The sequence below is a fragment of the Xenia sp. Carnegie-2017 genome, unplaced genomic scaffold (assembly GCF_021976095.1).
Source record: "Xenia sp. Carnegie-2017 unplaced genomic scaffold, XeniaSp_v1 HiC_scaffold_3, whole genome shotgun sequence".
Lineage (NCBI taxonomy): Eukaryota > Metazoa > Cnidaria > Anthozoa > Malacalcyonacea > Xeniidae > Xenia > Xenia sp. Carnegie-2017.
The window spans coordinates 3,685,116-3,699,860 of record NW_025813493.1 but is presented as its reverse complement, the minus strand read 5'-3'; the positions used below and the strand labels follow the sequence as shown (position 1 = coordinate 3,699,860).

General features: G+C 30.5%; 3 protein-coding genes across 4 annotated transcripts; all 3 read right to left on the bottom strand.

Annotated features, from left to right (window-relative positions):
* Nucleotides 1–281: 281 nt before the first annotated feature.
* Nucleotides 282–12,070, bottom strand: LOC124454228 (alpha-actinin-like protein 1). Of its 2 annotated transcripts, none has more exons than XM_047005033.1 (20): nt 11,932–12,070; nt 11,222–11,302; nt 11,059–11,148; nt 6,854–6,931; nt 6,622–6,711; nt 6,293–6,420; nt 6,144–6,227; nt 5,937–6,052; nt 5,748–5,854; nt 5,487–5,678; nt 4,492–4,673; nt 4,385–4,421; nt 3,240–3,419; nt 2,950–3,129; nt 2,661–2,858; nt 2,380–2,552; nt 2,261–2,306; nt 1,048–1,227; nt 735–916; nt 282–638 (listed from the first exon to the last, which is right to left on the bottom strand). In XM_047005033.1, exons 2-20 carry the CDS (start codon nt 11,288–11,290, stop codon nt 542–544), a joined length of 2,409 nt encoding a protein of 802 aa, XP_046860989.1. In that variant the 5' UTR covers nt 11,291–11,302; nt 11,932–12,070; the 3' UTR covers nt 282–541. The 2 variants fall into 2 exon arrangements, with proteins under 2 accessions (XP_046860989.1, XP_046860988.1); XM_047005032.1 differs by lacking the exons at nt 11,059–11,148; nt 11,222–11,302; nt 11,932–12,070 and adding exons at nt 7,006–7,095; nt 7,169–7,249; nt 7,878–8,020.
* LOC124454232 (alpha-actinin-4-like) lies at nt 9,485–10,793 on the bottom strand. Its single transcript, XM_047005038.1, has 6 exons — nt 10,679–10,793; nt 10,350–10,477; nt 10,202–10,285; nt 9,997–10,112; nt 9,807–9,913; nt 9,485–9,736 (listed from the first exon to the last, which is right to left on the bottom strand). Exons 1-6 carry the CDS (start codon nt 10,754–10,756, stop codon nt 9,656–9,658), a joined length of 594 nt encoding a protein of 197 aa, XP_046860994.1. The 5' UTR covers nt 10,757–10,793; the 3' UTR covers nt 9,485–9,655.
* A 929-nt stretch (nt 12,071–12,999) lies between the features above and the next one.
* LOC124454231 (spectrin beta chain, erythrocytic-like) lies at nt 13,000–14,720 on the bottom strand. Its single transcript, XM_047005037.1, has 8 exons — nt 14,583–14,720; nt 14,431–14,508; nt 14,199–14,288; nt 13,870–13,997; nt 13,721–13,804; nt 13,514–13,629; nt 13,324–13,430; nt 13,000–13,251 (listed from the first exon to the last, which is right to left on the bottom strand). Exons 1-8 carry the CDS (start codon nt 14,700–14,702, stop codon nt 13,171–13,173), a joined length of 804 nt encoding a protein of 267 aa, XP_046860993.1. The 5' UTR covers nt 14,703–14,720; the 3' UTR covers nt 13,000–13,170.
* Nucleotides 14,721–14,745: the final 25 nt, after the last annotated feature.

Below are 14,745 nucleotides of genomic sequence, written 5' to 3'. Positions count from 1 at the left end.
TGGCAGTTTTTTTACTCTAATTTCATAAGTAACTATTTAAATGAAGAGAAATAAGAGCACGGGATCAGTTTCAAAAGAATGAAAATTGGCTGTAATCTTGTTGTATTTGGACTAATGTAAATTTCCGTAGATATAGGGGATTGTCTTAACTATCTTACTTGTGTAATGTTATGTTTATCGGCGAGTTTTATTGAAAAATTGATGACCAATGCTATGTATGATTGTTAATGCAATTGCTGTCTCGCATTATGAGATTTTTGTTGATCTCGTAGAAGATAGACTTTTTTTGAGCATTGAAGTAAATATCTTTTATTTATTAAATGTACAATATCCTGTAAAATGTAATGCCGTTAGCCAGGCTAATAATCGCGTCTATGTAACTACAATTTTCTAATATTTACATAATGGTTATATAGAATAAATACAATTATTTTTTTAAGATTATGTGATAACAAATCGTTTGGTTGAACAATGCATCAAAAAAAACAAAACCTGTAAAGCTTTCTCATGAAAGATATGATGTTTGTTGAGAAAACAATTTTTACGTTAAAATCAATTTGACTCGAGAATGTAAACTTCGTACAATTTCTTCCTCTCTACTTGTCTCATACACAGTCTTTGTGACCAGAACTGGTTGCCTAGATACACAATATATAATGATTGATGTATAACTATACTTGTAAAGATATATTCTATTGAAAAGAAAGACAACAGAATGTGATAAATATACAAACCTTTCTTTCTCGTTTGAGATAAAAGCATTAACTTCAGTAAGACGAGCTATGAAATCTTCGTGTTCATTTAGTAATTCCTTAAGCTCATTTGAATCAACATTTTTAGCCACTTCTATCTTACTAATGAGCTCATGTAATTCTGAAATATTCTTTTGAAGCTGGTGTAGTCTTTGAATATTCTCCTAGGGCAAAAAATTGTTTTATCAAAACATAATTTAGATGATAACACGTAGTCTCATGTCGTTTAATAATTTTGGGAAGTCCAAATATTCTTTTATAAAATCAGAATTATTAAATTTTCAAAACAACTTACATCAAGTAATGCAGCCGTTTTTTGACTTGGTTCTTCTTTTATAATTACTTTAATGTTACTTTCAATCATTTCGATGATAGTGATAATTTCATAATATAAAATCTTGTATTTGATGACAATTCCATTGGAGGAAACAGATTCGATCTCAATAACTTTGTCCCCAATTGTTAAATGAGCACTCTAAAGAAATGGTTTGACATATGTAAATGTAAAATAAAACTTTATCGCAAGATTATGCAATTTTTCACACATCATATGAAGAATCAATAAATTTATTAAAAATTAATCACTCAACAAACTTTCTTTAGATGACCAAAAATGAATTGCTTGAGACAGTTGTATATATTTATTAAAATAATTTTAGCTGTGAAAATTATTCTATAAAGTTGTAACCAAGACTAAGTTATATTTCGTGAGTATGATTAACAGTCTTGCTAAATTAAAAGTTTAGGAAAACTTTTTTATCATCACTTATTTCCATCTTAACAGTTTAATTAAGAAATTCTTAATGGCATTCAATTATTGCCACTGAAATTTACCGTCAAGCGTTCTTAAATTAACGATTTCTTATTTCTCTCTTTAAAAGTGTTGAGGCGAATTTTCACACCCACCCCCTCCTCCTGAACTAAGAAATTTAGGAGGAAAGAAAGATGATCCGATTCATATTGTAAAACAATGGGTAAACTCTGTCTGCACATAATATTCAGTTTTCTTGTAACAACTAAATCATAATACTTTTTCTTTTTCTTGTTCAACCTTTTAAAGAACTTTTAAAAAGAAATCAAAGTAGATAAATAAAGGAGTGGTACACATATCTCCTAGTCTTGATTAGAGAAGGTGCAGGCGGGGTTCGTATTTCACTACAAAATATTAATGTACCAGATAGTCTAGCAAAATCGATTATGACAGTGTTTAATGGACGCATTTTTAAAAATCTCCCAATCGCAACAAAAAGGTAACAAAATTTAACAAAAAAAGTTTGACAAGATAGAGAATAATTATAATATAAACTCTCCCCACAAAACTCCAGTGGACCATCTCTAGATAAATTCACGTACATTAGTAAAATATATTCTCATGAATTAATTATTAATTAAAAGAAAAGATTAGCACCTGAAATTTACTTCTATGTAATATAAAAAATTTCTATGAAACAATGGAAACATTCTACTTATAATTTTTTTATTACAGAAATTTCTACAGACTTACGTACATGAGCAGTTTTTCTCGTTTTGATTTCTCGAACAATGGCTGGTTGTCTGAAGGACATCGCAGAGAATTAATAAATGTTTTCGTGTTTAATTACGAACTGTTTGAAATTCCTTGCCTCACCTCATGATTTCTTTATTATTGTTTTTTACAAGTATCAACCATCGCTCAATCAGTTTTTCCAATTCATTATGGATTTTCGAAAATTCCTTTGGATCAACTTCTAAGGATGTAGACATTTCATTGTGCATTTGACATAAAACCTTATGTAATTCTTGCATTTCTATGTCGATTACCTGAATGAAATTGTCAAGTTTATAAAGTCATGAGAATAATCAGTATTCATAAAACGATCATACTTCGAAACGACAACAAATCATTAAAAAAAAATTGCACAAACTCACTTTCAATGCTTTTGCGTTTTTCTGGCTTGGATTCTCGGCTTGCATCTTGTTGATCCTCTTTTCCAGTCTTTCAACCGCTGACAATATGTTGGGGTAAGCAGTTTTATAACTTAACACGATGTCATGAGTTGAGGCTCTCTTTGTATCATCGCCATCAATTTCCATGGATGGTGTATTGAAGGATATAAAAGGCTCATTCTTGACAAACAAAAAAGGTTTCAAATTTTGCGAACTAATATATTAGAAAATTGAAGTACATCGTTACAAGTTCAAAAAGTCAACAACTTACCTTTTTTTTTAAGATTAAAGAGTTCATTCGTGTAACATAAGACTGAAATTCTTTAAACTCTTTATTCAATTCATCAAGTTCTTCTGAGTCAACATTTTCAGCTATTTTCATTTCACTCATGAGATCTTTTAACTCAATAATCTTGATTTCTTGGACTTGATTCATCATTTGAGCAATCTCCTAAAGCAAAATCATTTGACATTGATTCTTGTAGCAAAGCAGTTAGACATTACATGTTTTTGACAAAGGCATATTCATGCGTTGAACAGCACTTTTCAAACGTTACTTACATCAACCATTTGTGATGTTTTTAAACTTGATTGTTCCTGCTCGATGATTTTCATTTTATCTTCAATCATTTGAATGATAGTAATAACTTCATAATACACGACCACAAACTTTACAACGATGTCATTGGAAGACACTGACGTAATCTCAATGACGTAGTCTCCAATCTTCAGTTGAGCACTCTGTAAAATATAATTTTCATTGCAGACTATTTTCGCATTTTATGTTTTGAAAAGGCAACGTTTATCATAGCCAAAATCATGTTCATGTCTTTCACTACAAAGCTAACGTTTTTACAAGGAATGGTAAATTAGGGATTCGAGTCAAGTCCAATGATTCTTGAAAACAATAAATATTCCCGTAAAACTTATTTTTAAAAGATTGATCCGTCTATAATATTGTTGACACTTTATTCTAAAGCTTGTGGTTTTGACATTTATGACAACGTAACAAAACGATTAACATTGGGAAATTGCGCTGCACTAACAAAGTTGGTTAATCAACAGAATAACACTTATGAATGTTTTTGTGCAGTGCGGTATTTGAAATTAAATGAAGATATGATCTTCGCACTTTGCTGGACAATTTAAGCAATCGTCTCAGGACCTGAAAAAATCAGGTGACTCAACGGGATTCGAACCCATGACCTCTGCGGTGCCGGTGCAGTGCTCTGACCAACTGAGATCATATCTTCATTTAATTTCAAATGCCGCACTGCATAAAAACATTCATACGACATTCCTTTCACGAGAAAACATGAGCCTAACAATATTGACCTGCTCACCACTGTGTGACTTCATAGCTCAGTTGGTCAGAGCACTGCACCGGCACCGCAAAGGTCATGGGTTCGAATCCCGTTGAGTCACCTGATTTTTTCAGGTCCTGAGACGATTGCTTAAATTGTCCAGCAAAGTGCGAAGATTATATCTTCATTTAAGAATAACACTTCATAATAAAACTTCAAAATCAAATTTTAATTTACGTAGCTCATAAGGTTCAAAAATATGCAAAAAGAAAAATGCAATTTTTGGTGCAAAAATAGTTTAAGAATATACGAGATATCCAAATACTGGATAACAGCTGCAAAAAAAGTTTACTAAACCAAGATAAAAAACTAGAAAACATTTAAATAGACAATGAAACTTACGTTAACAATGCTTCTAGAAACTACCGTGGCGGGCTGCCTGCAAAAAAAAGGTGGAAAGAATTAAAAACATTTTCACAAGCAATTCTATTCACAACGATTTCTCTTACTTAAACAACTCTTTACCATTGTATTTTACAAGTGCCGACCATCGTTTACTCAGTTCTCGAAATTCTTTCAGGACTTCAAGAATTTCTTTTTGATCAAAACTTGAGGATGAGGAAATCTTTTTATTTTCGTCATTCAACTCATCGATCATCTTCTGTATTTCTTGCATTTCCATTAGCATTTCCTACACAAGAACTTCGTTGTTTTTAAAGTGATTCTAAATTTCATTATTCAATTAATGGTTTTATTAAAAATAGCAGAAATAGTTTTATTAAAATTGAGCAGACTCCTCGTAATGCAAAAGATGAGGATATTCTCATACCATCTACACATCGTGTATTTTCAACCTTATTTGAGACCTAATTAACCTTTGTTTTGAGTTTCTGTTGCAGTTTCTTTCGAAGGAATAATATAACCACGAACATCGTTGTCTAATTGCTCCACGTTTCTAAAATCTACAGGTTGGTCTACAAAACCTTATTCTACACTTTTAAAACAATATGGCTTATACTCAGCATGTATGTGCAAAGGTTTCATGTAAAATATTGTCAAAAGATACAAAAATTGTTTATTGTTTAATTTGACGCCATTTTGAAAAGTAGAAGGCTTAAATCAGATTGTATTTATGTAATAAATAGAGGGAAAATAAAGACAATTAACTTGTGCCATATTTTCACTTTCAATTTTTGTTGACTTCATCAGACCACAGAATGATAACATACTATGAACATCGTATGACTCTCAAATAACATTGGGAACTTGAATGAGTATACTCGTCATTTGATGTTATAGATGAACAACTCAAATACGAGAGACTTTAACCTTCCAGGTCAACAGGTTTTTTAAAGAACCTTGGTTCAGATAAAAAACCGTGCACAGACTAATAAATGTAAAGTCACATAAAACAAATTGGAAAATAAATCCAATCTGTTTTCTCAATCAGACACCACACATCTACTGAATGATTCATCAAGGAAAACAAGAAACTCAAACTCACTCTCAATTCTCTAGCCCTTTCCTGACTTGGTTCCTTTTCTGCGATCTTCTTAATTCTCTCTTCCACTCCTTTCATTGAATATAGGACAGTGTAATAAAGCTTCATTATAAGCAAAGCAGACTTATTTTTCGATGTTATTTCAACCTTCATGGCATCATTTCCAATACGCAATGTTATCGATTCATGTTCAATCTAAACCATAAAAATAATTTCAACAAACATCTAGCTCTTTCAGGCATATGCTTGTATCCTAACATATACCTCTTGCTTTACTGAAGGCTTTTTTACTTCATGATTTCTCAAGACTTCGTATAATGAAGAAAAATATATCAGCATTCGTTCTTTATCAACTTCGCCTTCTTTAACATCTATATTAAAAATTTTTTTCTACTACAAGCATGTTTACTGGCTAAATTTATTCAACTCAAGTGATCAATTCATTTTTCAAACCTAAAGGATCCAACAAGCAAGGAACCCCAAATTCCTCCTCTGCCACACTAAATGAGTACATCAGCTTCTCCTGAGCGGACATTTTTAGTGCTTTGCGTAAGTCAACAGACGATGGACTACAAAGATAGAAGTTGTCAAACAATTTATATTCGTTTTATAAAAGTCTATATGTAATTATAAAATGAAGTATAATAATAGCCACATTACCGAAAAACATATAGAAGGAAAACAAATGCTAAACCATCTTGCCAGCTGCTTTCAAGATCATCAACCATGATGAAGTCAGACATTCTAAATTAGCTCACCATTAAGGAAAAAGACATAAAATGATTGATATTTATCTATTTACTGCTTACCCTTGAAGAACATTCTGCATCCATTTTATTAAATGTTGTTCAACCTGACTTAAAAGAGGTTTTGTTTGTGATGATGTATCTTTAAGTTTCATAGCTGTGCTTTGTTTATCTTGCACAACACTATAAATCTAACAAATAAATAATAGACATTTTAAGTCACATTTTCATCCTTTTTTATTAAGTGTTATCTTTTTTATTCTCCGTAATGCAGACTTAATGTAAAGGAACAACAAGTTTTACAAAAAAACCAATGTTTTACTTTATGCTATTCTCCAGGTGTGTTCACTTTAGCAAGATATTATTTTTATTAAAAACTTTATATAATTTACCTGAAAGTGCAATATAATCTCCCATAATAGAGCTAAAATTTGCGTATCGTTTCCTTCGACAATTTCTTCATTTTTCATCGTAAGGGGCAACTGAAATAAAATTCGTAGAGATCAGTCCTTTATTTTGTAAATGGATAACCTTAACTATGAAAAATGCAACTGTTTTTAAAAAAGAAAATAACACACTTCATTTTTGTTTCATTTTTATAAAAGTCGTCCATGCTTGAATTACCCCGTTTTCTTTTAACAACTCCAGAACCTTTTTGACATTTTCGAGTTTATGGATCTTTAATTTTGGTTCTTCTGCATTCTATATAGAGATAAAAGAAACGTATCATTTTAACAGCTCTCCTTCAAAGTTGATTAGAAAACACAACAACTTACAATTTTTGTATTTAACAAGACTTCAACGAGTGAAATTAAAACACGACCATCTTGCAAGTCTTCGATCGAATTCTCATTTGAAATATGCTCCTGGAAAAGAAAAATTATCCAAAAATACATTAATTTTTACACTTGATTTAAACCGTAATTCTTCTATAAATACCTTTTTAAGCTTTGAATTTATCCATTTAGTGTAAATGCGCGTCTCTCTATCTTGAGTTAGGCGAGGCATGTTTTATTAGCTCTACATGGAGAGTTAATCATGTAAAGTTTAGTTATAGTCGTCCGTTATACACTAAGAGAAATACGTATTCTGGTCAAACAATAAAAATGCAAATTCTTATTTTTAAGGAAGTCATTCAAAAAGAAACAAAAACTTCCTGTCTTATTTTAATTGTCTTGCAAATATTTAAAAACATCTTTGTTAAGTGATATTGACACCAGTGACTGTTAGTAGTGTCTTAGCAAAATGTAGATTCTTGTCTATTTGAACAGTAATCCCCATTGCTTTTTTGTTCTAGCAATAAAATCTGCTAGGAATATTTCTCACCACTGTATTCAATACCCTATTAAAACAACTAGAATCAATAGTTGAGAAAAATATAGTGCTAAGTACCGGCAGATTAGTACTGCTATTGACCTCATTAAAGAATGGCGTTCGACTGTTGATCTTTTGTTCTGTTTGTAAATTTTTTCATAATTTTCAGGCTTATAATCATGTTAACTTTAAATAGTCTTATATAATTCATTGTCTTCTTCGATTTTAACGCGGCAGCTGAAATATCTATAGAAAGCGACATTGCGTGACCAGGTAAGTTGAGAAAGAAAATATTCTTTATTCTTGTAATATAAATAATATATATTTTCCTTACCTCTTCACTCTTTTGAATGGAACTTACTTCTCTATGAAGTATTTTGTTTGTATAACTCTGTGCAACTTCTGTTTATGTATAAAACGATTCTTGCTTAGAGGAATTCAGAGCAACTGAATGTTTGCATGTAGCTCCTACTTTTGACAAATTTGTTTGACAAAGAAACAAATGCCTTCTTGCCAACTTAATTGTTTTGTAAATTTTTAAAATATCTTTGTTTATTGAAAAGACAACGTTGGTATTTTTATAATCCACACTATGGTCAGGTATTTTAGAATCGCCTCTGGCAAACTTTAAGGCTCACGTAGATGGTCTGTAACCTGTTAGACATAGTAGCTACTTACATGTAAAGTTAAGTTACACTCTTTAAGGGTAGTGTATGGTGCTGACATAAAGTAGTAGTAGTTGAACAAAGTACGGTTTGGTCGATTTATATGAAGAGTAATATAGATATTACATGAAATTCTTAACATGAACTTTGTTGTCGCCAAAACATGACAGAATTAAGTTATTACAACAAAGATAAGTGAAAAGTATAAAGCATGCATTCTTCTTTTGACATACATACACGTTAATGTGTATGTATGCCAAACAAAGAATCATTCATATGATACTTTTTTATTCATGCAGACTGCAGAGTAAGTCTGGTAAAATTTAAAAAATTGACTTGCTGAATCTTAATGTGCTGCAATTTGAGCATCAAATTTATGTTGTATTATATGTAACACCAAAATGAAAATATCCTTTAACGCCATGTCTTTCATCATTGCGCACAACAATAGAGAATTTGAACAAAAATTACAATTAAAAGTCTAATTGTTAAACCTTTCTAATATCTTTCTGTTTAAAATCAGATATTGCCAAGGTATACTTAATCATGCAGTAAGATATGAACAGTAAATAATGCAATTTAAATAAAGCCTGCCATTGGATTTTAAGTGAATTTTTGCTGGTTCTTTATTCGTGTGTTTAACTGCTGCCATATCATGGATGCTGTTTGAACAATTTTATTGTGTGATCAGCATATTGTAGAAAATAATTTTAATTTTTATACAATAATCGTGTAATATTGATTATGATTGGCTTGAAGTCTGCAAATAATTTCAATTACTACACTTATAGAACATTGAAAATTATGTAAGAAGACAAATGGCGGAATCTTTCTCCAAATTTGCAAGCGTTTCAATTCTTGAAAGCTCGGGAAAGTTTTCAACAAGAAAGCAAACCGTCATCATTATTTTACATCGAAGCACTGTACAAAAATAATTTAAAGGCTTCTACATTCATAATTGTATTATAGAACAATTATTGAATTGTATGATAAAACAATTATTATGTTCGGCTTTCGCATGATATTAAGATTTATTAAGATCTCGGTCACTTACCACCTCAGTTTCGCCTCGGCAGATAACATCAATTAATTGACCTCAGTCTGAATAATTCTTGATATTATACTCAATACAGAATTTATTTTTTTGGTGTGTAAAGAAAAAGACAAAATGATGTAAATTGAGTTTCACATTTAGAAAAAATTTAAATCATTGAAAGATGCTTAAATGTTGAAGAGACAATTAAAAGAAAGCTCGAGAAACATGAGTACATTTTAATTAGATCTTAAACTCTTTAATAAAAGCAAATAAAATTCCTTGATTGTTGAGATTTACACCTTTCAACTTTCAAAATATACTGTCTTCCTTTTCAAATTCAACATTCAAATTTGAAAGTAAACTGTCTTTCTTTTCGTTTTATGGAATTTAACAATACAAGGGCTTTGTGTGCTACTTAGACACTTTAGCATTGACACAAACGAAAACAATAAAACAAACGACGGCAGCACTTAAATACAGAAGATGAGTTGTCTAGAACAAAAAAAGCGTGTTAGCATACGTTACTGTCTCAGACATATGTTTATACATGGTAATATATAACCTTTTCATTATTGGACTTTATTTTTACTTCATGATTTCTCAAGACTTCGTATAATGAAGAAAAATATATCAGCATTCGTTCTTTATCAACTTTGTCTTTTTCAACATCTATATTAAAACAATCTTATCTACTACAAGCATGTTTACGTGCTAAATTTATTCAACTCAAGTGATCAATTCATTTTTCAGACCTAAAGGATCCAACAAGCAAGGAACCCCAAATTCCTCCTCTGCCACACTAAATGAGTACATCAGCTTCTCCTGAGCGGACATTTTTAGCGCTTTGCGTAAGTCAACAGACGATGGACTACAAAGATAGAAGTTGTCAAACAATTTATATTCGTTTTATGAAAGTCTATGTAATTATAAAATGAAGTATAATAATAGGCACATTACCGAAAAACATATAGAAGAAAAACAAATGCTAAACCATCTTGCCAGCTGCTTTCAAGATCATCAACCATGATGAAGTCAGACATTCTAAATTAGCTCACCATTAAGGAAAAAGTCATAAATGATTGATAACTATCTATTTACTGCTTACCCTTGAAGAACATTCTGCATCCATTTTATTAAATGTTGTTCAACCTGACTTAAAAGAGGTTTTGTTTTTGATGATGTATCTTTAAGTTTCATAGCTGTGCTTTGTTTATCTTGCACAACACTATAAATCTAACAAATAAATAATAGACATTTTTAAGTCACATTTTCATCCTTTTTTATTAAGTGTTATCTTTTTTATTCTCTGTAATGCAGACTTAATGTAAAGGAACAACAAGTTTTACAAAAAAACCAATGTTTTACTTTATGCTATTCTCCAGGTGTGTTCACTTTAGCAAGATATTATTTTTATTAAAAACTTATATAATTTACCTGAAAGTGCAATATAATCTCCCATAATAGAGCTAAAATTTGCGTATCGTTTCCTTCGACAATTTCTTCATTTTTCATCGTAAGGGGCAACTGAAATAAAATTCGTAGAGATCAGTCCTTTATTTTGTAAATGGATAACCTTAACTATGAAAAATGCAACTGTTTTTAAAAAAGAAAATAACACACTTCATTTTCTTTTGATTTTTATAAAAGTCGTTCATGCTTGAATTACCCTTTTCTTTTAACAACTCCAGAACCTTTTGACATTTTCGAGTTTATGGATTTTAATTTTGGTTCTTCTGCATTCTATATAGAGATAGAAGAAACGTATTATTTTAACAGCTCTCCTTCAAAGTTGATTAGAAAACACAACAACTTACAATTTTTGTATTTAACAAGACTTCAACGAGTGAAATTAAAACAAGACCATCTTGCAAGTCTTCGATCGAATTCTCAATTGAAATATGCTCCTGGAAAAGAAAAATTATCCAAAAATACATTAATTTTTACACTTGATTAAAACCGTAATTCTTCTATAAATACCTTTTTAAGCTTTGAATTTATCCATTTAGTGTAAATGCGCGTCTCTCTATCTTGAGTTAGGCGAGGCATGTTTCATTAGTTCTACAAGGAGAGTTAATCATGTAAAGTTTAGTTATAGTCGTCCGTTATACACTAAGAGAAATACATATTCTGGTCAAACAATAAAAATGCAAATTCTTATTTTTAACGAAGTCATTCAAAAAGAAACAAAAACTTCCTGTCTTATTTTAATTGTCTTGCAAATATTTAAAAACATCTTTGTTAAGTGATATTGACACCAGTGACTGTTAGTACTGTCTTTAGCAAAATGTAGGTTCTTGTCTACTTGAACAGTAATCCCCATTGCTTTTTTGTTCTAGCAATAAAATCTGCTGCGAATATTTCTCACCACTGTATTCAATACCCTATTAAAACAACTAGAATCGATAGTTGAGAAAAATATAGTGCGAAGTACCGGCAGATTAGTACTGCTATTGACCTCACTAAAGAACGGCGTTCGACTGTTGATCTTTTGTTCTGTTTGTAAATTTTTTCATAATTTTCAGGCTTATAATCATGTTAACTTTAAATAGTCTTATATAATTCATCGTCTTCTTCGATTTTAACGCGGCAGCTGAAATATCTATAGAAAGCGACATTGCGTGACCAGGTAAGCTGAGAAAGAAAATATTCTTTATTCTTGTAATATAAATAATATATATTCTCCTCACCTTTTCACTCTTTTGAACGGAACTTACTTCTCTATGAAGTATTTTGTTTGTATAAATCTGTACAACTTCTGTTTATGTATAAGACGATTCTTGCCCAGAGGAATTCAGAGCAACTGAATGCTTGCATGTAGTTCCTACTTTTGACAAATTTGTTTGACAAAGAAACAAATGCCTTCTTGCCAACTTAATTGTTTTGTAAATTTTTAAAATATCTTTTTTTATTGAAAAGACAACGTTGGTAATTTTATAATCCACACCATTGTCAGGTATTTTAGAATCCGCCTCTGGCAAACTTTAGGGCTCACGTAGATGGTCTGTAACCTGTTAGACATAGTAGCTACTTACACGTAAAGTTAAGTTACACTCTTTAAGGGTAGTGTATGGTGCTAACATAAAGTAGTGGTAGTTGAACAAAGTACGGTTTTGAAGATTTATATGAAGAGTAATATAGATATTACATAAATACTTAACATGAACTTTGTTGTCGCAAAAACATGACAAAATTAAGTTATTACAACAAAGATAAGTGAAAAGTATAAAGCATGCATTCTTCTTTTGACATACGTACACGTTAATGTGTATGTATGCCAAACAAAGAATCATTCATATGATACTTTTTATTCATGCAGACTGCAGAGTAAGTGTGGTAAAATTTAAAAAATTGACTTGCTGAATCTTAATGTGCTGCAATTTGAGCATTAAATCTATGTTGTGTTATAAGTACCAGAAAAATGAAAATAACCTTTAACGCCATGTCTTTCATCATTGCGCACAACAATAGAGAATTTGAACAAAAATTACAATTAAAAGTGAAATTGTTAAACCTTTCTAATAACTTTCTGTCTAAAATCAGAAATTACCAGACTTCCAAGATATACTTAATTATGCAGTAAGATATGAACAGTAAATAATGCAATTTAGATAAAGCCTACCATTGGATTTAAGTGAATTTTTGCTGGATTTAAGTGAATTGAGTTTCACATTTAGAAAAAATATAAATCATTGAAAGATGCTTAAATGTTGAAAAGACAATTAAACGAAAGCTCAACAGACATGAGTACATTTTAATTAGATCTTAAACTCTTTAATAAAATCAAATGAAATTCTTTGATTGTTGAGATTTACACGTTTCATCTTTCAAAATATACTGTCTTCCTTTTCAAATTCAACATTCAAATTTGAAAGTAAACTGTCTTTCTTTTCGTTTTACGGAATTTAACAATACAAGGGCTTTGTGTGCTACTTAGACACTTTAGCATTGACACAAACGAAAACAATAAAACAAACGACGGCAGCACTTAAATACAGAAGATGGCTTGTCTAAAACGAAAAAAAAGCGCGTTAGCATACGTTACTGTCTCAGACATATGTTTATACATGGTAATATATAACCTTTTCATTATTGGACTTTATTTTTACTTCATGATTTCTCAAGACTTCGTATAATGAAGAAAAATATATCAGCATTCGTTCTTTATCAATTTTGTCTTTTTCAACATCTATATAAAAACAATTTTATCTACTACAAGCTTGATTATTGGCTAAATTTATTCAACTCAAGTGATCAATTCATTTTTCAAACCTAAAGGATCCAACAAGCAAGGAACCCCAAATTCCTCCTCTGCCACAGTAAATGAGTACATCAGCTTCTCCTGAGCGGACATTTTTAGTGCTTTGCGTAAGTCAACAGACGATGGACTACAAAGATAGAAGTTGTCAAACAATTTATATTCGTTTTATAAAAGTCTATATGTAATTATAAAATGAAGTATAATAATAGGCACATTACCGAAAAACATATAGAAGAAAAACAAATGCTAAACCATCTTGCCAGCTGCTTTCAAGATCATCAACCATGATGAAGTCAGACATTCTAAATTAGCTCACCATTAAGGAAAAAGACATGAAATGATTGATAACTATCTATTTACTGCTTACCCTTGAAGAACATTCTGCATCCATTTTATTAAATGTTGTTCAACCTGACTTAAAAGAGGTTTTGTTTTTGATGATGTATCTTTAAGTTTCATAGCTGTGCTTTGTTTATCTTGCACAACACTATAAATCTAACAAATAAATAATAGACATTTTAAGTCACATTTTCATCCTTTTTTATTAAGTGTTATCTTTTTTATTCTCCGTAATGCAGACTTAATGTAAAGGAACAACAAGTTTTACAAAAAAACCAATGTTTTACTTTATGCTATTCTCCAGGTGTGTTCACTTTAGCAAGATATTATTTTCATTAAAAACTTTATATAATTTACCTGAAAGTGCAATATAATCTCCCATAATAGAGCTAAAATTTGCGTATCGTTTCCTTCGACAATTTCTTCATTTTTCATCGTAAGGGGCAACTGAAATAAAATTCGTAGAAATCAGTCCTTTATTTTGTAAATGGATAACCTTAACTATGAAGAATGCAACTGTTTTTAAAAAAGAAAATAACACACTTCATTTTCTTTTGATTTTTATAAAAGTCGTTCATGCTTGAATTACCCCGTTTTCTTTTAACAACTCCAGAACCTTTTTGACATTTTCGAGTTTATGGATTTTTAATTTTGGTTCTTCTGCATTCTATATAGAGATAGAAGAAACGTATCATTTTAACAGCTCTCCTTCAAAGTTGATTAGAAAACACAACAACTTACAATTTTTGTATTTAACAAGACTTCAACGAGTGAAATTAAAACACGACCATCTTGCAAGTCTTCGATCGAATTCTCAATTGAAATATGCTCCTGGAAAAGAAAAATTATCCAAAAATACATTAATTTTTACAATTGATTAAAACCGTAATTCTTCTATAAATAC

Excerpts from the sequence above, each read along its gene's own strand:
- LOC124454232 (XM_047005038.1), bottom strand. The coding sequence starts at position 10,756 with ATGAAAAATGAAGAAATTGTCGAAGGAAACGATACGCAAATTTTAGCT. Across the intron at positions 10,286-10,349 it reads ATGCAGAATGTTCTTCAAGG|AATGTCTGACTTCATCATGG; the intron begins GTAAGCAGTAAA and ends GAGCTAATTTAG. Across the intron at positions 9,914-9,996 it reads TTGCTTGTTGGATCCTTTAG|ATGTTGAAAAAGACAAAGTT; the intron begins GTCTGAAAAATG and ends GTTTTAATATAG.
- LOC124454228 (XM_047005033.1), bottom strand. The coding sequence starts at position 11,290 with ATGCCTCGCCTAACTCAAGATAGAGAGACGCGCATTTACACTAAATGG. Across the intron at positions 3,130-3,239 it reads AAACATCACAAATGGTTGAT|GAGATTGCTCAAATGATGAA; the intron begins GTAAGTAACGTT and ends ATTTTGCTTTAG. Across the intron at positions 917-1,047 it reads AAACGGCTGCATTACTTGAT|GAGAATATTCAAAGACTACA; the intron begins GTAAGTTGTTTT and ends TTTTTGCCCTAG.
- LOC124454231 (XM_047005037.1), bottom strand. The coding sequence starts at position 14,702 with ATGTATTTTTGGATAATTTTTCTTTTCCAGGAGCATATTTCAATTGAG. Across the intron at positions 14,289-14,430 it reads AGTTGTTAAAAGAAAACGGG|TTGCCCCTTACGATGAAAAA; the intron begins GTAATTCAAGCA and ends ATTTTATTTCAG. Across the intron at positions 13,630-13,720 it reads TTTCTTCTATATGTTTTTCG|TCCATCGTCTGTTGACTTAC; the intron begins GTAATGTGCCTA and ends CTATCTTTGTAG.